Consider the following 25986-nt stretch of genomic DNA (forward strand, 5'->3'; position numbering starts at 1 on the left):
GTGTTGAAAATAGACCTAATTATATTGTTAATTTTTAAATAATTAATTGGTGAACTGAAAAAATACTGCTTTGTTTTTGATCACAAATAAAATTTTAAGCTTGAATTCAAGACTTATATTGAAATTTAATTTTCTCTGAATAAAAATAATTCATTCTTTGTGGTAGTATGAAAATGAATATTGAAAATATTTTGATTTAAGCGATTTAATAAGAGCGATACAAAATTGCGTGCTCATTACAGAAATCTCTAGTAGGGGAAACTGGGTACCCTGGTTGTGCCAGGGTACGGTAGTGACAGTTGTCATTTATAACAGCTAAACTATACTAATTTTGAGATAGGGTCCAAAGGAGAAAGATGAACTATGACTGTTCGAACAAGTTTCCATTACTGCGAGTCAGTGACTATGTTTACTATTTTTCTGTAAGTTGAACATTAGCAGTTATTTACCAGCAATTAGGTTTTGCTTAGATAATTTAACTCACAATCAGTCATAACGACGATTTGTTTTTAAAAGTGTGCGCTAAGTACGGTTGTGGTAGGGCTCCAATACCGTACTAAAATCTGAATACCGTATTCGATATTTTAAATTTGTAATACCGGGATCCCGGTGTTAATACCGGTATTATCAATGAAAAATTTACTAGTCATATTTTTAGTTATCGCAGTTATTATATTGACATATTAACATTATTATTGTTCTAAAATGAGTACATATTAATTTTTTTATTACATAGAGAATAGGAGTAGATAGATACAAAAAAGTGCAAGTAAACAATTATATATGAACTTCTAGGTTACACTTTACATATAATAGGCTCGTATGGAATTATATATTTAAGGAAAAAAACAAATTTAATTAATAACTTATATTTTATTTATTAAAATATGTTTTAAAAAAATATAAACAATCAATTGTTTCATCTTTAAGCGAGGACCGAATTTTAGTACAAATATAACAAGCCGAAAAAGCTTTTTCTCATTCTACACTTGTCGGCACAATTGTCATAAAATTGTTAAGTTGTGTTGTGTTTCATCTGTATTGTTATTAACGATGTTTATGGCTATTGTTTTTTAACCTATTTTTATGTCTGTCATAATCGACCCTCGAATGTGGACGGTTGTGGCACTAGTCCTTTTTTATATGATTTGATTTTATGACAAATCAACCGTATTTAAGGACAGTATTTCAGTAGTTCCACGTACACAAATATTCAAATTATCATTTAATTTACTTTTCATCCAGATAACTGGTAAATTAAGAAAATTATTGCTTTAAAAAAAAGTGGCCAAACCGTACCCGGTCTTACTCATCCTTTTTTCGTTGAAGCTTGTCATATCCCACTCAGACCATAATTTAATTCGTATTAAATTTGTTTTCAGAAATTTCGTGCCCCGGATGATGGCACGATGGACAACGAACAGCCGCACCAAGAGCTGGTGAAGTGCGTCGTTGTCGGCGACACCGCAGTGGGCAAGACGCGTCTTATATGCGCCCGCGCCTGCAACAAGCACGTCTCACTGTCTCAACTGCTCAGCACGCACGTGCCAACAGTCTGGGCGATAGACCAGTATAGAATTTACAAAGATGTGAGTGAAAAGAAATATTGCAATTAAAAATCAACCGCCTCATTCACTTTCACCCACTACACCACCCTATGACATCCCTATCATTAACTGGCATATAAACTTTCTTTGTTAGGCCTTAGAAAAGTTTTGACGAAAGTTTTAGAATTGATATGTGAAATATATATTACACCTATCCCCCGTTTTACACGTTTTCGACCTTACACGGTTTTTGAAATTATTTACAAGAAATTATAAACACTAAATTATAATTATCTACTTATAGCTTATAGCTACAATAACATTTTCATTGTTATACAGTCAAAATAGAACACTTACATAATGTATGTTACAGTTACAAATTTTTAGTAGTCTATGTCTATGATGGAGATCTATAGATTAAGTTGGAAACTTTCCGTTTTATGATCAAAACTAAATTTTATGTGTGTATAAGCTAGTTTGTTTGAAATAACAAAACAAAGAGCATCATTGTTTTTAATTAGTGTTTATATATAATTTATAGCGTTTATTCAACGTGAACAAATAACAGAATCATTTTTCACAAAATCTTTAATTTATAAAAAAAATCATACTTCGACAATGGCGAAAGATGAGAACAAATAAACTATCGAGTCAAAGAAAAGTTATATCTGTAATAATCAATTTTGATTTTTATATATAAAGAAAATGCAATATAGAATAGATTTTTTTGAATCTGTTTTATTGTTGAATTAAATTAATTTTCTTATAATTTATTAGATATGTTTGATATTAATATTTATTTTTCATTGAATATATTAGTCATTCATCATAAAAACTTACAAAACTGTCTTTTCATAGTGATGTTCGTTTAGCACGTTTCTTTTTTATAAAAGTGAATTTTTCGAGTTATACGGTTTTTTCTGGAACGTATCTTTCGTGTAAAACGAGTGATAGGTGTACTTAGATTTTAAATCGAAATTATTGAATGAAGTTATAAATTAAACAGAAAATTCTAAAAATAAAGAGTTTATATTGTCATTTAAAATATATAAATATTATTCACAAAATTTATGATGTAATTGAATGACAGCGAATACAGATAACACTGCATGACAGAAATGGCACTTTTGTTTTTTCCCTGGAATTTTTTTAGAACTACTTACAATCAGAATTGTACGCTGATTTCAAATATACCTTCCGTTTTTCCCTGACAACTCGTGTTTTTGAGTTTTAGGGAACTACCCTTTAACAAATAATTACAAGTTTTATCTGCTATTTTCGCTATAGCTTTGACTCTAAGATGTTGTGTGCATAATCCAGACAATTCTTATCACATCGTGGTGTTTATGTTTTCGACAAGTACCCAAAACCTATATCAAACTGTGTAAAGACAGTGTATTTCAACCACTTTAAAATTGAATTTCGCAATCAAGGTAAAACATGGCTTCTTCATACTATATGCAAAAATTGCGTAGTGTGTTTACGTTAATGTCCAAAAGGAAAACGTAATACGATAGTTTTTTAATACTGTAGTATTAGTAGCAATACTACAGTATAAGCAGTAATACTATAATTTTCACACGCCCGTCATTTAGAATAAACCACGACGACTGTTACTTCTGTATGGTAAATATCAATGAAATAAATTCAGGCAATAGAAGCAGATCGTCATACCCCGCGACTCCGATGGTCTTGAGGTCTACTTATATAAGCCCTACACATGGTAATGATGAACAACGTAGAACATCAGCATATTGTGCTTATAATGTAATAGATTGAGAGATAAACGTTAAAAGAGAAGATAGAGAGAATTGAAAACTGATGAACCCCAAATTAGGCAACTCATAAAAAATCCACTTTTCGCGAATTCTGGATAAAATCGAGAAAAAACAGAGAGTCATTCGTATTGGTCGTAACAAATTTTCTAGGAAACAAAAAATTCAATAGCTTTAGTAAACTTGCCGATTGCATGTTACCCATTTAAAAAGATTTAGGATGCAACATGAGTATCAAAATTTATAACTCGCACTCTCAGAGCGAAGAGTAAAGCAAGATTATCCATCAAGACATCATGACTTTGGATGAGGGGTATTAAGGGAAATGAGACGTTCACATGATGGCTGACTATTGTTTGGGCTTACGACTAGATCAGCCAGGACTTGTCCACACTCGAAAATAATATAAAAAAACTTTTGAATGTATAAAATAAAATTAAATTCACTTTATACATTATTGCAATTTGAGGTAAAACTAGCACATTCTCATAACTCAAAAACTAGAGCTATTAGTAAAGTTTTTTTACTTCTCTTGAAATTAGCATTCTCGAATTATTTAAAAACCATCATAACATCTCGGGAAAAAAATTGAAAACATCTAACGCTCAATAAGTTGCAAGATTTATTACTTTTTGTTAAACTTTGTCAATTAGATAGTGTGTTAAGTTCTGATTTTATTTGTTTTACAAGTACTGAAAAGAAAATCATGGCACATCCACAGACAAATCATTCTAACAATCTTTAGCATTGTATTTTATTGGAATTATACATATTTGCATATAAAACACAGTAAATTACATATCAATATACTTCTAAAGTTTTACATAGAAGTTCCAGCCATAATTTATTGATTTTCAAATTAACAAAAAGTTCTATTTAGTTGACATATGCTAATAGCGAATAAAGCTCTATAATTAGATTTTAATGATAATATTCATTGCCCATAAATATTAAATAACGAGTAGTCTCGATGTAAATTTATTGTAATCATTGGCGGAAATCGTTGTTGTTCTTTATAAATGTTTGCTTATATCAATAGCAATAAAATTAAAGGGAATTAAAATGGTAATAAGCTAACGTAGGTTTAGAGAGTGCGGCGACCTTTATTTACATCGGCAAACGATGTGGATACAGAAGGAAAATATTTGATAAATGTGTTGATGAAAAATTGTGTCTGAAAGAAAATAATATACAATATAAATAGGTGTAAATGATATTTTGCCTTAAGGCAAGTTGCATTAACTTTGCGACTTAATCAATAAGAAATCAATATATTGATTTATAAGCGACACCGAGTTTGTGTGAAGTATTGTAATGTGATAAACTAGGGCAGGGGCTATTCAATATTATATACATTTTCCAAACATGTTCGTTACTTTCGAAGGATTTAAATCTCACGGATGACTGAAAAACGAGCACCTAAAACCTAAAACCTAAAACATGTACAGAGTATTATTAATGCACAGCCGATTAATGCATACTTAATTTAATTTTTATATTTAAGCCATTTGTCTTTATGAACTCTATCCACTCTATCCACAAACAAGGCTTCATTAAAATCGCAAAAAAATTACCATCAATTACGAAGACGACCTAAGAACTAATCAGCACGATTCCCAAATTATATCTTCCAAAATCATTTCAGAATTTGTTACGAAAGCGTTTACGAAATATTTTGCTCTTTCTGCTAATTCTAAAGAACCAATACAACGAGAATGCTTATATGACTTCTTGACGCACGTCTAAGGAGCGCTACTCAATTTTTCAAACTTTAATGGATTATTAAAATAAACGACTCGTCGTAAGGCCATAATATTTTAGTATGTTTTAAGAGATCTCCATTGTTAAAAAAGTTTCATAAAAATAGTAAAAACAAATTTGTTAGCAATTAATTACGAAGAAACCGTCGGGTCGATTTTCACCAAAAACTAATCAGCAATATCTTACGAACAGTTTTTGAATTTTTAAAATTGATTCAGAATTTTTGGCTAAAACGTGGACGAAAAACTTTGTACTTTTCTGCTAATTACAAAAAAACAGCTTGATTGATTGTCGAGCAATTGTTCTTATGGATTTTTTAAATCAGTGCAAACGTTTTAAAATTTGATCTCTTCGATACAAAATGACTTGAAGCGTCGAGGTAACATAAAATTAGCAAATCAGATTTTCTCGCAAAAACAAACTTCTTTTTCGAGAAATTCAGAACTGATAATGTATGCTGGCTTGTATTTAATTAGGAATTGTATACTATGAATCAAACTATTTATAATCAATAATTTTTTAACTTCCCGTAGGGTAAGTTATTGTAATGGGCCGAAAATCGGAATTGAAAATTTTTACATTTCTCGACGTTTTGAAGGTTTCTGAACATTTTGGCATACTGCAGAAAAATGGATATGTGTGTGTGTGTGTGTGTGTATGTATGTATGGATACAAATTTTCGCCGACGTTTTCGGGCGTCAATCGGATCAACCGATTTGAATGGTTTAAAAAACATTCGATTCCTATTGATAAGGAGATTAGTTTTTGGCAAAGGCAGGTCCAGCAGTTACGTAGATAAGGAGCAAAGAGTGCAGAAAATAGAAATCGAGTTTTTGAGAGAACAGAGCATCCGATTTGAATGATCTAAAAAACATTCAATTAGTAATGATTGGGAGAAGGGGTTATTAGTTTTTCGCAAAGGCAGGCCCAGCCATTTCGGAGATACAGAGCTAAATGTACAAAAAGTGGCAGTTTTTGAGAGAACTAAGCGTCCGATTCAATTGATTCAAAGAAATTTAATAATTTGAAAATTTGCTTTATTTGTCTTAAATACATACATTGATTTTTACATAAAGATACAAATTGATTCAAAGAACTTTCTGCTTGTCTTAACAAAATAATTGATTTTGGAAAAAAAAATTTTTGTTTCATTTTTTTTTTTTTTTAATTTTTTGTATATCGAAAATTATTCAGATTTAGTATCTATTAATACTACTAATTAGATTAATATTCAGATAGTTCTAATTTACTTTGAACAAATAATTTCAACTCTGCAATTCAGTTTATATAATTCTTATAAATATTAGGCAATGTTACAATATTTATATTAATCTATTTGAAAACATTCAATATTCCTCGAACATTTCGTTACGGTACGGGAAGTTCCAGCAATTTGCCTTAAGGCACGATGCCACCCAACCCACTAGTTTGAATTTTGATTAACTCATATTAACTATTAATTTCTAAACCTTTTTTGTCATATTTACTTGCATATAGTCAACATTGAACTACATAAATAAATACAAGATTTTTACCACTTTATGTTTCTTGTCCTTTATTCACTGCTAGTTTCAACAATCACATTACATTATACAAGTCGAAAGTGGGTATTAAAAATCAAAACAAAGGAGAAAAAGGATAACAAAAATGATTAAATAAATTAATAAATGCTAATTAAAAGAGTGAAAATGATAATAGCAATAATAGTAATTATAAGTGTTTTGTTCCTTATTATCACAAATTTGGCTGCAACAGTTTTTATTAAAATTCATTAAACTGAACACTGATCGTTCAAGTAAAATTGTTAATATATAGTTACAATAATTTAAAATGGCTACAGAGATACAATATGTCAAATGTAAAATAATTTTTTAGATTTAAATTTATATAATGAAAATGTTATAAAAAATGAAATGTAATTCAATTTTTGATAATAAAAAAACTACAATGTAGCAATCGTAATCTTGCTAAATCAAAATGATTACTATAATTCATTTTATGCGCTAAACTTTGTTATCATTATTTTACTAGTTGGTTTGAATAAGAAATTAGCTGACATAATTAGCGAAAAGAAGTAAACATGAAAAATACATTTTTTGCAATTTTGTTGTACAAATAGCAGTTATAAATAGTTGTTTCTCATAACATCTTTTAACGTGGTTCGCCTTGATGTACTTCGGTTTGATTATATTCACCGAACGAGAATAATATTTAGCAAAAAATTTCAGTTTATAATAAGCAATACAAAGTGCTATTCTTGGCGTAATTTATTCAACGCATAAAAAACAAAGTCTGTCGACGAACTGACAGACGCGCAAACTATACCGATGAAGAGGAAAAAGGTGCGGCTTGTTTCGCACGTAGACCAAACATAAATACATAAATCATTCAACTTTATTAATGGGTCCACACTATAAGTTAAACGTTTAACTTACTATCAATCTTTTACAAAAATAAGTTTATTTTTGCAACATGAATAAAATGCTTGCATTAAAAAATAATGCATGACACCGCCAACGAATTAAAAATGCCTGAATAAAAATTGAAGTATGAGTCTTTGACCACAATTAATTTTATTGACATTTTTGATTTTTTATTTTCATCAAATATTTTGCCAAAAAAATACACTATACATTTCATATAAAGTACATATTAAGCTTCTGTTATTCAGTCTCAAAAAAACTTCGATGCATTCAGATAAGGCAGAAAGCATGTCATTTTTAGGTTTTTATTATTTTATTCAAAGTGTTTTAATTATAAAATTATAAAGTATTTTATCAAATTACAATTCTGATTAAATGCGCCAACTTTTGATAAAACTTATCAACACACTTTAGTACAATATTTTTTAAAAAGAATAGCCTCTCGAATTCGACTGATTTAAAAAAATTAAATTCATAATTTAGTTAAGATTTGACCAGGGCTTTTTCTGATTAACCCGAAACCCTTCGGGATAGAGGGTATGAATATTTGTGCATATAAATACATGTATATTATTATAACTTAGAAGGTCTAGCAACAGAAATGAGGGAAGAAGCATGAAAATTATAGCATTATATAAGCAAAGAAAATTTACTTTCTTATGATGACGAGATAATTCTAACTTACAGTCCACTAAATAATTTATTAAACATAGTGATCCCCATCACAGCTCAACAAAAAGTCTTAATTCTTCAAAACTTGGGGCAATTGTGGTATTGTTTTAGACTGTGGTCCTAAAAATATTATTCACGGTTGTAGTTTGAATGAACAAAATTAGTAAAAATTACCAAAAAAAAGGAAAAATGGTCATTGGTACCAAAGTTCTAGGTTGCGCTTAAAATCTCATAATTTCTAAATAACTTGAGATAATTTTTTGTCCTAATTTTTTTCAGTGCAGTTAAGGTCAATACTATCACTCTATTTCAGCTTGACGTCAATGTCTGGGACACCCTGTATATTATACATACAATATTTTATCGTAATATTAGCTAACAGTGTTGATTGAAGAATTTCCATGTCCATTTACGATCGACAAAATTCGTTCGTTATTTTCTTCAGATAGTCGTTCAATAGTGATTCCTTGATTCATTCGTCTCGTCATAAACATTGAGGGTAATATAAATAATATTAATAAAAAGTTTGTTTTATTTGGTTAACTCATTGCATTTTGTGACAAATATATTCAAATAATGTGTCGCAGACTCAATAGATTTCATTAGATAGAAGATATGTATTCTACGATTATTATATCATTATATTAGGGGTCGTCCATTAATCACGTGAGCGAGTTTTTAAGGATTTTTGGACCCCATGGTAATCCATGGTGATATTCAAAATTACCCCCTCTCCCCCACCAAACATCACGTGTAGTTTTAGTTACGTGAAAAAACTGTACAACTGTATAATTTTTTTAAAAAATTAGTTAAAAAATAAATACACGTGATATCTTACTATACCCCTCCCTCCCACACGTGATATTTTGAGATTTTTTGTCAAACCCCCCCTCCCCCTGAAAACTTCACGTGATTAATAGAGGCCCCTTTAGAATAAAATAAATTATTAACATTTTTAATTCAAAATCTAGAGAAAATTATTTTGAGCATATAATGGTTGATCGAAACAAAATGAATAAGTATACGCGACCCAGAATAAGTAACGCTAAACGTATTACAACTGTAATTGAAGATAAGACAATATCCACCCTCCCCTAACAAGTCCATCCGGAAAGTTCCACAGTCGATACGTTTTCGCTGCTGGAAGTAACGTCCTCATCTAATCGGGCAAAATGGCATTCGTGAACGCTCTATTACTTAGCACGTGCTTAAATGCTTACATAATTAGATTCGTCGGAACGTGTATGAATATTGTCTATTGACAGAACTAATATTCGAATATTGCACATCGTCGGCATACGCCAGTTCGATTGAACTAATACACATGTCGTGTTTATCATTACGCAGGTGCTCGAACGCTCATGGGAGATCGTGGACAGTGTTAACGTCTCACTGAGGCTATGGGACACATTCGGAGACCACGAGAAGGACCGACGGTTTGCCTACGGCAGGTAAATATTACCAAACATCAAATCATATGAATTCTATATTAAATTAGAACATATCGCCTGTTTGACATGGCTATCGTTGAAATACTCAAAACGACTGTGTTTGATTTTTTTATACATACACTCGTATATATAAACTATTTATACATTTATAGAATAAAGAATTTTTCTATTTGTACCATTTTTTAATTCGAAGATTTGGCTTCAAAATATTTCAAATATGTATCAACGTCGACAAAACTATCAACATATTATATATATATATATATATATATATATATATATATATATATATTAGGGTGGCCCTTAAAATGGTCATTTTCGAATTTCCTTGCTCCCAGGGGCTCAAATGGTTCCAAATAGATAAAAAACAATTCTCTGAAAATTTTAGCTCTTAATATTAACGTTTAGATAGAGCGCAATTCAATCAAAGTTTTGTATGGAAATAGCATGGAAAATTTTTCAAAAATTTTAAAAATGTTTTTTAAATGTAATTTAGCGAACAAATGAATGAATAAAACTCATTCATTTGTCGCTAAGTTATACCTAAAACATTTTTTTTTAATTTTCAAAAATTTTTCCATGCTCTTTCTATACAAACTTTGATTGAATTGCGCTCTATCTAAACGTTAATATTAAGAGCTAAAACTTTCAGAGAATTGTTTTTTATCTATTTGGAAACATTTGAGCCCCTGGGAGCAAGGAAATTCGAAAATGACCATTTTAAGGACCACCCTAATATATATATATATATATATATATATATATGTTTAATTTGAGTTTAAATTCGGACTATAAACATTGAAACTAAATAAATTATATGTAAGAAATTTCATGGAAAACAATAATAATAATAATAAAACACTTACAATTTTGTATCCTAATACAGTATCATAGTAGTAGTATAATATAGTAGTAGTAAATAATATAATATCCAAAATTGTAAGTGTTTTATTATTATTATTATTGTTTTCCATGAAATTTCTTACATATAATTTATTTAGTTTCAGTTTTTATAGTTAAATTGATTACCACTGAATGATGGCTAAGATGCTAGCCGAAACGTATGGATTTTAAATAAATAAACTTTTAAAAAAACTCTCATACTATTTTTATTGATGTTACGCCCGAATTTAAACTCAAACATATATATCAACATCAAATTCAAGACTATTCAAATATATATATATATATATATATATATATATATATATATATATATATTGAATGGTAGAGTCTTGGATTTGTGTATATTTTGTAGAGTTTCGAACAAGAATCCAAAAATAATACAAAATAAAAAACAAGAAAAGTTTTTAAAAAAAACAATTTCTTTATTTAATTATTTGTTTATTGTCGACGTTTCGGAACTAGGTACGTTCCATCTTCAGGACATCTGTCAAGAAACATGATCTTGATGAGATTTTAGCAAACAATATGTTTAGGAAAAGAAAATAGATTTTTCTTAAATAATGAATTAATTGTAAAAAAAATATAATAATGTACAGAAATATGATAATATGTTCAAAATGAAATGTAATATGTTTCATTTTGAACATATTATATTTCTGTACATTATTATATTTTTTTTACAATTAATTCATTATTTAAGAAAAATCTATTTTCTTTTCCTAAACATATTGTTTGCTAAAATCTCATCAAGATCATGTTTCTTGACAGATGTCCTGAAGATGGAACGTACCTAGTTCCGAAACGTCGACAATAAACAAATAATTAAATAAAGAAATTGTTTTTTTTAAAACTTTTCTTGTTTTTTATTTTGTATTATTTTTGGATTCTTGTTCGAAACTCTACAAAATATATATATATATATATATATATATATATATATATATATATATATGTATATATTCACGCTCGTATGTCGAATCGCTCCTATCTAGAAGCAATTTCTTCCATATAAATACATTGAAATGCTATTAATTCGTTAAAGCAATGTGGTTCTTGTTAAGGTCTTTGAATATTCAAATTAAATTTAATATTTATTAATTTTTTTTTTCTGATCATTCATAATATTGCCGAAATGAATTAGACATATTTCGTTGAAGAACTATTGCATCTTTTTCTCGGTGATTTTTATCCGCAATCTTTTAGAGCTTAGAAAGTTGCTTATAAATTATTGTAAAGTTTTTAACTCGAGTTATATCCTTTAAAAATTACTTCTGTTTAACCTCAGCACGTATCTATAATGTGTTACAATGGTACATCATTTCCCATCATCTTATTTTTCCATTTTCAGAGGCATGGCCCTTTTCTTTAGACGCATGGTTATAAAAGTAAATAATATTTTGTAAATGTACAAAAAGCAAAAAATGCGAACTCAACATTTATAACTGTACATTCACTATTAATGTATAGTTAAAATTTCAATGGTTAAAGGAGTCCTCGATATATTCGTGTGGGTAAATCTTTAATTGAATTGGGTAAATATATAATTAAAATTACTAACTATAAAATAATTTACTATCATAAAACAACCAAAATATTTCTATGGTAGGAAAATCATTATTACATCTGACGAAATTTTTCGTATTTTATTTGTGCCATTAACATTTTTCTAGAATACTCTTACTCGTTCAAGGCTCGTATTTCGAATCTTGCTCGTATGTCGAAGCAACAAATCGCTTCTTCGGCGGCTCGTATCTTAAATCACTCGTACCATAAAAAAGTAAATAACTCGTATGTCGACCACTGTATATATAAGATTACAATTGAAATAGCAGATGAATACAAAAATTTATGTTATTTGTTGCGTTTACTTAAAAAGACCATATGTCTAGATTTCTACCGATTTATTTGGAATGGCTTTTATTTTAAATATATTTCAACAAGCATTAATTTTACGAAAATATATACATAATATTACATGAAAAGCTATAAAATCGTCAATCTCCAGGTGGGTTAAAGTAGTTCCCTACTTCAATAATCGTGAACTTCCATTTTCCAATTTACAAATAATAGCAAACTTTTTCCCTGCCTGCAAAAATACTTCTACGGAAAGAATATTAGCTTAATGAATTGCTTTTGAACTAAAAGCGATATTTCTGACGAAAGTTAACTATGAAATACATATTGGTTAATTATGGAATATGGTAATAGAATTTTATGCAATACTTAGGAACCGTATAATATATAAATAAAGCAAAATCGACCTTTAGAAATTAACATTATTTAACAGTAATCAACCATATTTAAAAATAATAGTACTTATATTTCTGATAAAAACTTTTTCGTGCTATCAGGTCTATGTTTAATTCTCTATGTAAAGAAAGAACCTGTAGCTTTTATTTACAGTATGTATTTATAAAACTATAAATTTGCATTTATATTAAAAAGCACTAAAATTAGATCTTTACACGTTTTAGACGTAAAATGGGTATTTATTGATATTGCTTGCGGAGAAACGACCCCCTCTGGCTATAACTGATAACTAATCATTCAATTAAAGATCAAGTTTTATAACAAAGTTTTATAATAAATTCTTTAAAAATCGGTGGTCGGGCAGCTTTAGATTCATTAACTGAGCCCGTGAGATTAACAAAGTTGCTCATTTATTTAATATGTTACAGATCGGACGTGGTTCTTTTATGTTTCTCAATAACAAATCCGGTATCACTAAGGAACTGTCGGTCTATGTGGTACCAGGAAATAAGGAAATTTTGTCCCCAGACTCCAATTTTGCTGGTAGGCTGCAAAAACGATCTCCGGTACATGTACAGAGATGAGACCTATCTATCTTATTTCCGGGATAGGAGCCCGTTTGTCCGGTGAGTAATGGAAAACCTATATTCTATTTTCTATTTTCACCTATTTTCGTATTTCTAACGGTCACCTATTTTACTGGTGTTCAGATAGTGAAGCTTCACGTCAACTTGAATAACGGATTTAACATTATAATAACATACTATATCATCATACAATCAAATAAATAATATTTATTTTAGTAATAAATAAAAATTATTACGATTTCATAAAATCCATAATTATTATAATTAGTTAAGAGTGAATAATATTTATTATTTAATTAATTTGATCTAGTGCAGTAATATGCACAATTGCACACATAGTTGGCAAACATAGTAATTAATTGATATTTTATTAATTATTAATTTAATAGGAAAGACAAAATGTTAATTTCAGATAGAAAAACAAGATAGAAATATGACGCGAGTTTATAGGTAGTTATTATTAAAGTACAATAAAATTAACTAATCATAAAATTATTTTAAGCGAATTGTTATAAACAAAGATATATTTTCCAAAAATATTGTTTGTTTGTTTTAATTTTGTAAAATTAGAATAAGTGATTTGCTCTTCCACAAATTCCGGGTGTGGAATCTTTTCTTATTCATTTCTCTTGCTTAATTATTCCCTACTCTATATTTTCTTCCGCGGAATATGAAATCATTTACAATATTGTTTATTTTTACAAGTTAACTGCGATTTGCAAAACTGTGCACTGTTCGATGTGAGCAACACAGTTAACTGGTTAAACTTCAATCTTGTTGCCTAATGAAAATGCAACGCGCACAGCAAGCAAACTAGTTCTTTATACATCTTCAAATACTATTTCTATGTTTGGTTTTCAAAATCGTGTTCAATATACTCATATAGTTATCAATAATAGTTTGCATTTTTCCGTCTCTTTATTTCATTGTGTTCTAGAATAAAATTAAAATTTTCTTAAATAGTTTTTCAATTTATGCGTTATCAATTTTTATGTTTTAATTATTTCGTTTCTCTAGAGCAACTCGGAAGAGCGATTTGGTGATGCCAGATGAGGCGAGAGCAGTCGCACGAGATTTGGGAGTGAGTTACTATGAAACTTCAGTTTTTACGTATTTTGGTGTGAATGAGGTAATTCGCAAAATGTGATATGATTGTATATATAATTATATATCCATTCAAATTGTATTTTGAATATTTAAGGTGTTTGAAAATGCTATACGTGCTGCTTTGTATGCTAGAAAACAACAAAGATTTTGGATTACGAATCTCAAGCGTGTTCAGAGGCCCATTTTACAGGTATTATTATAATTCGTAGTTTTTGTTGATATTTCAATCAAAGATATACCTCGAAATATTATATTTTTCATGTTTGCTTTTTCTGCGATGATAAGAACGATTTGTGAAAAGTGAAAATAATAGTTATTCTGAATTAGTATATGTTTGTGAATAAATAAATTAGATGATATGATCATTTAATATATATATATATATATATATATATATATATATATATATATATATATATTATAGCAGTATTGCTCTATAAATTCTATTCGATCTTAACCTTAATCTATGTATTTTTACGACAAATTAATTAATTCACCTTTCCACTCGGACGCCACTGCTCCGGCGGCAAAACACATATTAATCTCGAAATTTGCGAGTGAAAAGGATTAAAGTGTAAATCAGATCTTTTCAGATATCCTTTCAAAAAAAAGAGATATAGATATTCTTTCAAAAAAAAAAGATTTATCACTAAAAGCATTTAGTACGAATAATTGAAGCGTTATTCTTTTATTTTTATCTTTATCAATTACATCAAGGTTATGATTGAAATTAAACCGAGCAAAGAAAAAACTCATTGAATCAATGTTGCTAGCTCATAATAAACAACAATTTCAGCTTAACGTAGAACAAGATCTGATAATGCATTTATCTTATTAAAAAAAATCAATGACGTTTGTGTTTACTGGATAAATACTTGTTTAATCATTTTATCTATTTCATATTGCGTTCCCAATGAAAAATGATAAATAGACACATTTTAGATAAATCATTTTTAAGATAAAATAGAAGTCATTTAGTATGATTTATATATTTTGCAATATAATCACGTTAAATAAAAATTATTATTATAATCTTAATGTTTACATTGAAGACCTATACCCCCAGGAATGGTAGTGGCAATCGTCCCTGGGGGTGTAGACGGTTATGCTTCTCGCCGTTTTCTTGTATGATTTGATTTTATAAGTAATTCGTCGTTTTTAAGGACAGTATTTCAGTATTTTCATGTAGACAAATATTCAAATTGTGGTAAATTAATAAAATTATTGCTGATCAAAAAAGTGTTGCACAACTGTACCCAGTCTACCGTACTAACTGGTTGTCGAAAATTAACTAAAATTATATCTGCAATCAAATCAATCAAACAAATGATTAATAAACCTTTAAAAGCGATAGAGAAACGAAATATAAATTTCTGAAATATACGTTTTCTTATAGTATTTTAAAACCTGCGTGGTCAGTAGAAACTATCCAATTATCTACTGTTACAAAGATATATAATCACGCTTCGACCAACAGAAAATATTTGATTTTTTATTTATAAATAAAGATAATATTTTCATTTACGTAATTTGAAAAATGACCTGCTAAATTAATACATTTATCTTACTAATTAATAGGTTTATCTTACTCAAAACAAATAATTTAACCACAGCGACTGAAATGTTTTTAAATTTTATTACCGTGTATAAAATTTATTTTTATAATAATTTTTACCGATGTATTTTTACAGGCCCCATTCTGTCCGCCCAAACCTCAGCCCCCCGAAGTGACTGTAGCTGCGAGTGCTTACACCGAGCACATGTCCAGCATGTTGTCGTCGCAGCAGCACACCGACATGGTACTGGTCACTGGAAGCGTCGGCTTTCCGGTGCACAGATTTGTATTAGCCGCTAGCTCAAATGCATTCCATAGGTTTGTAATATGAATATTCCAACATTTCACATGCGGAATGATTTATCAATCACTTTTTATATAGTTGATCGCTAATTTTATGGTTGCCATGCATGCCATGAGTTTATGGTACGAATACGTCAACATTTAATATGCAGAAAAATTTAACAATCGCTTTCGATATAGCGGATCATCTTATGATTCTCAAGACGTACGAATAACCAACATTTAATATGCAGAAAGATTTGTGAATCATTTTTTTATATTGTTGATCATTCGTCTTATGCTTCTCAAATGTATTCCATAAGTTTGTGATACGAACATACAAACTTTTAATATCCAGAAAGATTTATCAATCGCTTTTGATATGGTTGATCATTGTCTTATGATTTTCAAATGCATTCCATAAGTTTTTGATACAAATATATGAACATTTAATATGAGGGGGCCAGCGGTGGCGATATCGGTTAGAGCACCAACTAGTCCCATGTTCGCTGGTTCGATTCCCGCTACCGCCAAGCCTGATATCAGGCAACTTTGATGTCAAATTTCCACTTGAGGCCATAGATCTCAAATACAGCCTCAAGTGAAAATCGCCTCTCGTGGGTATAGTTGCACATAAATAATAAAAATGTTAGCAAATACTTTGAGTATAGATAATTAGTCCTTACACCTAGTAGACACGCCGCTGGGTGTTGCTACTATCTTCTGGTTTATATAGTAATATATTATTATTGAGATATTAATGTTAATGCTCATGTAAATCAGATTGCAAAATAAATTAAATAAAAACAAAAATTTAATATGAGGAAAGATTAATCACTTTTCGTATCGTTGATCATTGGTCTTCTGATTTTAAAATGCATTCCATAAATTTTTGATACAAATCTATCGACATTATTAATATGCAGAAAGATTTATAAATCACTTTCATATGCAAATAAGTTTTTGATACGAATATACCAACAGTAAACATGCAGAAAGATTTATAAATCGCTTTTGATACGGTTGATCGTTGGTCTTATGATTCGCAAATGCAAATAAATTTTTTATACGAATTTGCCAACATTTCATACATTGGGTACAAATGACTAATATTAGTAAATAGTATTATTGGTACGACTAATATCCAAGTTTTTTAAAATAACGTCTGTACGTACAAAAATATATTTTAATGAAATATTGTATATGGATAGTGATCAAATTGTCAATTTTTTTACAATGGACGAAAAAATACTATGGGCAACACGTGCACAAAAATACAAAAACAACGTGATAGAACAATGAAGGCGGAATGGAATATGACTTTGAAATACCGCAGGGTTGGCACTAGCTTAATACTTAAAATAATACGATAATCTCAAATAATAAGTAAATGAAAAAGAATTTACGACTCTTTTAATGTTAACATGTACGGAAATAAAGTTACATGATAATAGTTCGATAGGTACAAACACTGTACCTATTTTTTCATAAAGCTTATAAGCATTTTATAGTCAGTTGAAATTTTCTGAAAAAGAAAAGACTTCTAACAGAGCAAACATTCACAAACCATTAACCCCAACTTACATTGAAGAGCAGAGCCAGCATTCGATGGCTAGGCCAAATGTAAATATTACGGGCATAGCCCGCGTGCGATAATTTAACCTGAAGCAAATATTACGGGCATGACCCGGTACTGTAATCGCAAGTATTACAAAATATTTATTTTTACGAAGCTATAAAACACAAAATTATTTTTATTTTACGTTGCGCCAGCTTGTACAACTTTGGCCCAACATTTTCGAATCTAAGTCGAAAGTTAAGGGGTTAATATAATTCAGTATGCCATTAGGGCACGCAGATATCAAAATATGATTAATTTTTATTCATCTAGTTCGTTATGCCATCGCAATATTAATTTAATTCACAAAGGTATTGTATTTATAAATTATGCAAAGACTTTAAGCTAAATTTTATTGTATTGTAATACATTTTCCAACATTTTCAGGTTACTAACAATGGAGTTTTCCGATATCGGAGCGAGAAGTAGCAGCGAGTCGAGCATGGTAAATAAAAAAAAACATTAACAAAACATACATACTAATTTGTTAACAAACATATAACGCTAAGCATATTAACTTGTAATTTAATAACTCTACATCCCTGACCACTCTTTTGACCAGTAACTTGCCTCTTCTATCAGGTCAGTAGTACATTTGGTGAGGCGACTGCAGGGGAATTTAATGAAGATACTGAATATCTTATAAGAACAGAGCAAAAAAAATCAATTAGGTGAGATTGAATACGTTCGTGTGATAGAACTTGTTTTACTTGCACAGTTCATGGCTGATAGTAGAACACAAATCTAGTTGCGCTGTTTTTATAGTGTTTATTATTATTAGTGATTATGATTTCTGTTATGCGATGCTTCGTTTTCATCTTAGATGAATAGTTTTCTTCATGTTTGTTTTATCGCAATCATCACCCCGAAGCCGACATCAATGAAGCAATATGTGGCATGATTACACGCCTATCATTCGCCCTTCATTAATTTAATATTTCAATGGAAATAATTAATTTATCATTGTCGGATTTTGTTCTAGAGTTTGGGAACAGTTGAAACGTAGAAGTAGTTGCCAAATATTGTCAACGTCGGAACACAAAAAATCTAATGATTTCTGTAGAGAGTTGCATCATCCTGTTTTTCAATCAATTCGTATTACACAGGTAAGCAGCGATGTTGCCAATTCACGATTTCTACTTTATATACCACATTGACCCACGCCATCCTCTGCAGTCGATCTCTTCACATTGTTTGTATTGCCTAAAGATCCTGTATGTACATTTTAAATATAATAATTTGTTATTCATATTTGATGGTACAACGTTTTTCGTTAAAATCCTGCATGATTCCATTGGTTTTTTATTAAGGTAGTTGTAATTATAATTTTGTTATTGGAGAATTAGCAAACAAGTTTATTTCGATTTCACCCAACAAGTCACTGAGCCAATATTGCCGCAGCCTTATTGCCAATTATGTTCTCTATCTGTAAACTATCGCAATTTACATTTTTTTATTAACTGTCAAGTTATCCATTTTTCTACTGAAGCAGAAGGTAAATCGTTAAATAATTTAATTGGTAAAATATTACAAAACTCGAAGTTACGACATTTTACCTTTAGGATACGGATAATATTCCGTATTTTATTTTAATTTTGTACACTGTATTTCACTTAGATAGACGTTGATGTGTTTTCACCCTTAGTAGTTTGTGTAAACCGTTATGTGATATATAAAGTTGTGCATATTTAAATATTAAGATTGTTTAGGTTGAGGAATCAGCAAGCGTTTCCAGCAATCAAACAGTAGTGACTCTCAGTAAACTAATTACTCCGCAAGCAATGCAACAATGTTTGAGGTTTATTTACACTGGCAGTATTGATCAGAGATGTCTCGAATTACAAGTAAGAAGTAAAACTATTTTCATCAACATTTTGCACTTTTCACACATCATAACAAACTTTCGAACTTGTCAATGGTACAATGCGAGTATTATGGCTAAATTTTGTTATCAACAAACCAACCCCCGCGCACGAACGATGATAACTAAAAAAAAATCTGAATTGAAATTTGCTGAAATGTTATATATAGGAGGAGTTTAATAAAAAAAAATGTCAATAAAAAATTAATTTACTAGGCATCTACTACTAGCCTTAACGGAGTAACGCTGTATAATGTAGTTCTATTATACTGGAATGTGCAACAATACTGTATTTGAATATCGCACTTTGTACCAATATGGCACGTTTACAAGTTATATTGTAATGACAACAAAATTGTTATTATTCAAAATATTTCTTATGCCAAATAGCTAATAATCATCAAAATTCATCAATATTAAATTTTATTGAAAAAACATTATATCATCTGAGATTCAAGTCTTTTTCACAGCTATTGCAACTTAATAGTCAAATAGTTAAAATCAATATATATATATATATATATATATATATATATATATATATATATATATATATATAATCGCGTTCAAATAACACGTTCACTATATTCTCAAAATAAGGAAATTATTATTATCCATTATTTTCTCACGGAGGTTCACAGATCATCTTTTCATTCCATTAATAGCCCGAAATAGTTAAAGTTTGTGAATAAATAATGTATTTTCAACAGTCTGCATCAATTGGATTGATTTTGGTATGTGATGATTATAATCAAGAGCATTAATGTGAAACCTTTGCTAAAATGATTAATGGAACTAAAATCGAATAATGTCATTTGTAAAGCGCATTTTTGGTTAATGATTTTCTAATTTTCAGGAATTAAGACAGGCTGCAGAATTCTTAGAATTAACACAATTATTGGTAGTTTTATCAAATACTCAAACGGGTCAGCAATTTACCAAGTCGAATGAAGAAGCTGTCGAACATTATTCATTGGTATGAAGTTACTGTTTACCTATTTTATGAAAATGGTCATCTTAAGTAATATATGAGTAATATATATCTACTCTTGATTTTGTTAACAGATTGAAAAATAATTTTATAAACGTTTATCATTTATAATGAAATTTATAGGAATATTATATCGTTCAAACGGTTTTTAATTTTTAAAATCGATTCAGGATTGCGGGCTAAAACATGGACGAAAAATTGTACACTTTTTTGCTAATTACAGAAAAATTCTCGTCCTCATCAAATGGCTTTTAAATGTTTCAAATCGATCCAGACGTTTTTGAGAAAACGAAAAGGTCAAAAATCGGCTCACACACACATATTTTTCCAAATTTCGATTCATTCGATTCACCTTCACTTCAAACGTCTAATAAACATAAAATGAGCGAATCGGACTTTTAGGCGAAAATATAAATTTCACCTTCGGGAAGTTAATTGCGGAGAAGCAGCCTGACCGATGTTTGCCAAAAAACTAATCAGCACGATTTCTAACTAATATCTTTCGCACGGTTTTCAAATATTCAAAATTAGAACATGATTTTTTACAGAATCATCATTTGTACTTTTCTTTTAATTCTAAAGAAACAACTCGGCAAAATTTTTCACAAAGTCATGGACGAAATATTTTGCACTTTTAATTCTAAAGAAACAGCTCGGCCGATCAATCAAAACTAATCAACGCGAGTTTCATCGAATGACTTAACTTTTTGCAATCGGTGCCGTTTTTGAGTAAAAATAGATGAAAAGTCAAATTTATTTTATCTACACACACGCGCACGTTTTTTTGGACTTAAAACTCTAAACTCTGGCGAAAACATAAGTTACTCCTTCGGAAGTGAATAATTAATTATGTCTCATATAGAAAGCAAATGCAATTAAACATTTTTTTAAATTGAGCAGTTCAATTATATTTTAAAATTCTGCACAGTCAATGAGACGCCGGCTTGAAGAGTTGTGCATCGAACAAGGTTTGTTTTCTGATATCAGCTTCGCTCTGGATGATGGAACCTACCCTGGTCACAAGCCTATGCTAATATCTCGCTGTGATATGATGAGGGCCATGCTGACGGGCCAATTCAGGGAGTCGCAAGCCAAAGTGGTAAATTATTTTAAAAATCTGAATTATCGTCAAATGCCTTTTTATAACATTTTATTTTTGTTTTATCATTGTTATTCATTTTAGATCGTTTTTCCCGGTGTGCGACAATATACATTTCATAAGCTATTATGTTATTTATATACAGACGAAGTGCCAGCCATTTCTGCCGCAAGGTATATCATTAGACATGTAAAATACGTAAATAAAAAATTATTACTAAACTAAAATTTAAACAATTTCTAGATGTTTAAATATATTAGAATTAGCAAATCGATTATGCCTTCCCCGTTTCCTGAACCTAATTGAATTTCGTGTGATCGAGGATTTATCAAGACTTTCGCAAAACGAAGGAAATGAATCTATTGAACATTGTCTTCGGCTTTTGGAACCGGTCAAGGTAAAAATATTAAATTACAATATTAGTTTTTAAAATAAAACTGCACTAAACAGTTTATTTAATTTTTTATTTCATTCATATAATAGTATAATTTGAAGAAAAAAATTATTCCAGTAGATCATTATTTTTATAATATTTTTCATATGATAAATTTGTCTGGTCTGGCGCCAAGTTTGCCGTCTTTTCCGTTCAGCCGGCAGTGACAAACGGTCGGCAACGTTTACCACATAGCACATTCTTGTTTACAATTTTTCAATAAATTTAATTAAAATTACATTTGATAGCATTTCATGAGAACTAATTTCATTTTTTACTGTCGATTTACTAGGCGACCCACGTCGGGCTCAACGAGTTAATAAATAGAATTTTTATATTTCAGTTGCATAATGCTCACCAGTTAGCAGAATGGTGCATGAACCATCTTTGCGTGAATTACAACAAACTTTGTCGCGCGTCACCAAGAAGTGTTCGATTGTTACATCCTGACAATCAGGAATATTTGCGTGAGCATCGATGGCCACCAGTATGGTAAGTTATTCCAGTTAAATACTAACTCTGATAAATATTATTTAGTATAAAATTGATAGCAAACATTTGAAAAGTAAAGTATTCTTTAACGCTTTCGGTAAACTGATAAAACCTGAAGAAAACAAAGCTTTTGATCATAGTTAATATCTTATTCAAATATATATTATAATCAATTACAGTAGAACCTCGATTATCCGGACCTCGGTTATACGGATTTGCGATTATCCGGATATAATCGCATGCCAAAGCGTAAGAGGGAGGTATTATTTCTTAAAGATATAATAAATATTATAGAATCATTAAAAAATGGCAAAACCGGCCGTAAGTTAGCTGATAAGCATGGTGTAGGTACATCCACTATAATAAAATGAATGCCGATTCAACTTTGTCGTACACTTGCAAGTTAGATAGTGAAGAGGGGAGTGAAAATCGGAAAATGATAAAGAGACCAAAAAATTAACTCTTAGAAGAAGCTCTATATTGTTGGTTTTTACAAAAACGATCAACAGGGCAACCGATATCTGGGCCTTTGCTCTGTGGAAAGGCATTACAGTTAAATGAAAAATTAGGCGGCGATGAATCGTTTGTGGCAAGTAGTGGATGGTTGCACAGATTTAAATCACGTCATGGAATTCGCGAATTGGAAATACAAGGTGAAAAAATGTCAGCCAATGTAGATACAGCAAACTCTTTTAAAGAGAATTTCAAGAAAAAAAATGAATGAAAACAACTATAATTTGGATTTTATCTATAATGCTGATAAAACCGGCTTAAACTGAAAGTCGTTACCAGGGTATAAAACAAGCAAAGAGCGAGTAACAATATTTGTTTGCGCTAATGCTACCGGGACCCACAAAATACCTTTGCTCCTTACAGGGAAATCAAAGAAACCCAGATGTTTTGAAAATATCAAGATATTCTTAATTTATAAAAATCAAAAAAGCGCATGGACGAAAATATTTATTGACTAGTATGACAACACTTTTATCCCCGAAGTAAAAAGAAGACAAAACGAAATTGGCAAATAAGGATATGTACTACTTTTACTGGATAATGCGCCAAACCATCCTTCAGCAGAACATTTAGAGAGGGAAATTGAAAAGTTTAAAGTAAAATTTTTGCCTCCTAATGTGACATCCTTGCTACAATCAACTCAAACGAATTCGTGATATAGCAGCAATAAAAAGGAAAAGTTGTTTACGTGAAATGACAATGGGGCCGTTCAAGTATTACGTAAGCACTATAGGGGGCGGGGGGGTTATTGATTTGCTTATTTTGCTTATTTTGGGTAAGAACTTTGCTTACTTTTGCTGACAAAGGGTAAGGCGGGGGGGTAAATAATTGTAATAAATCTGCTTACGTAATACTTGAACGATCCCAATTACAAAATATTTCAAAACGATTTAAACTTGTTTTATGGTAACCAAAGGCAAATTATCAAATACAAATTCTAAACAAGTTATTCGTAACAAATTTGTAAGCAACTTTTCTTCTTCATTGATACTTTACGTACCTGAATATTTTACCTCATGATTAATATAATATGTAATGCAATCTAAGAAAATATGTTAGTGTTAATTTCCTAATAAACATAGATTTTGGTTGATATCTTTGTATGTGTTATTTTTGATAAACAAAACATTATTCTTCATAATTTGGATAATCCGGATACCTACCGACAACAATTAGTCCGGATAATCGAATTTCTACTGTAATATAATATGAATATAATTTTATTAATATGAAATGATATTGAATATCAAACGGAATAGACATTAAACAGTATACTAATATAACTGGCTAATATTAACAGAATTGAACTCTAGTAGTTTTCAATAGCATAGTTGACATATATGTGTTTCATAGGTATTTGAAAGACTATGATTACTATCAACGATGTACTAATGAAAATAGCAAAGAAAATAAACTCAGGGATTCCAATAGTGACTCTGGCTGTTTGTGTTTCAAATCAGGTGAGACACATGTTAACAGAAATAAAAAGAACAGAAAAGAACAGTTTCTAATGATAATTTTAAAGTTTTTTCATGTCTAGGAAAATCGCGCAGCTCATCTAAGGAACCAGCAGAAACAAACATCGACGTTTCTACTAATTTGTTCCAAAGTAATGCGAATTCAGTAAATCAACTTGAAGACATAACACTTTGACAACAATACAGTGAGCATTGGAGGTAATGGATAAAATATTTAATAACTATTTAATCAAACATTATGGAAATATAGTAGAAGCTTTATAATCTGAACATCTTTCTGTGCTAAAAGTATTCTTTAATCTAATGTTATTGACTTTGACTAAAATTGTGAAAATTTTATTAACCCATCAGATGTATTATTTGAGCGGTATATAAACTTTAAAATGATTGAATATTTGAGGTTTATATTTCATTTGTATATAAAAGGTACTTTGATTTTTTTCTTCAAAGTTGAAACATAGTCGAAATAAAAAGCAAGAAATAATTTAACTATGTATATTGTATGTTTTAAAATTCAGCAAAGTAGCAAAATCAAACCAGAAAAAATACAAATTGAAACAAGTTGTTTAATTAAAAAAAAGTCTGAATGAAATAAATTATGGTCACATGATTACCAAATTGCAAAATCAATCAATAACTATTTTACAATTTGATAATCATGTGATTAAAATATATACACAAATAAATAAACTTTAGGCAATACTCTTTGTATTAATAACCTTACCTCTATTTTAGATCTCTTCGATTTGTTGTGATTCTTCCAGTGCTCATCATTTTCATCTGCACCATTTTGACCATTCTTATCGTGTTCCAAACTTACACATGAAAAGCTACTGAAAAAGAAATAGCATTAAGTTTATATATAAGTATAATATAATCACAATATTGGAAAAAATCCACTATGCATATAATATATGCACACAAATAATATCTCAATTATCTATAGAAATTTAAATCAATCAATTATTTTATATACTTTTACATAATAACTGCACACACTAAAATATATGCTTATAGTTTTCATTTCCCACAGCAGCAGAGCATACCTACTAAAAAATATGTTAAAACTGACATCAAATAATCTTGTAATAATGTTAAAAACTTAGCTAGAAACTAAAACACATTTGTGAGCACTAAAGTTGAAAGTAATTAATAGGTTTTGTATGTTACTAGCTATGCATTTTG

At 29.7% G+C, this 25986-nt stretch overlaps 2 protein-coding genes across 3 annotated transcripts in view; one reads left to right on the forward strand and one right to left on the reverse strand.

Moving 5' to 3' along the window:
- Positions 1–25986, reverse strand: part of LOC113375551 — a 344885-nt gene that overhangs the window by 119210 nt on the left and 199689 nt on the right. Inside the window, exon 4 of the mRNA XM_026615483.1 lies at positions 25526–25634. Coding sequence (XP_026471268.1) covers positions 25526–25634 — 109 coding nt within the window. The remainder of the gene's footprint in view (positions 1–25525; positions 25635–25986) is intronic.
- Positions 1410–25924, forward strand: LOC113378812 (rho-related BTB domain-containing protein 2). Of its 2 annotated transcripts, XM_026619417.1 has the most exons (18): positions 1410–1589; positions 9526–9629; positions 13214–13411; positions 14390–14501; positions 14574–14669; positions 16171–16352; positions 18322–18379; positions 18517–18605; positions 18917–19040; positions 19644–19778; positions 20652–20771; positions 21715–21885; positions 21970–22058; positions 22129–22282; positions 22662–22810; positions 24677–24783; positions 24864–24999; positions 25537–25924. In XM_026619417.1, exons 1-17 carry the CDS (start codon positions 1410–1412, stop codon positions 24974–24976), a joined length of 2181 nt encoding a protein of 726 aa, XP_026475202.1. In that variant the 3' UTR covers positions 24977–24999; positions 25537–25924. The 2 variants fall into 2 exon arrangements, with proteins under 2 accessions (XP_026475202.1, XP_026475203.1); XM_026619418.1 differs by lacking the exons at positions 18517–18605; positions 18917–19040 and having other exon boundaries at positions 24849–24999.

The sequence above is a fragment of the Ctenocephalides felis genome, unplaced genomic scaffold, assembly GCF_003426905.1.
Source record: "Ctenocephalides felis isolate EL2017-DRISC unplaced genomic scaffold, ASM342690v1 CF-g0.4_SCAFFOLD_01886, whole genome shotgun sequence".
NCBI classification, from domain to species: Eukaryota; Metazoa; Arthropoda; class Insecta; order Siphonaptera; family Pulicidae; genus Ctenocephalides; species Ctenocephalides felis.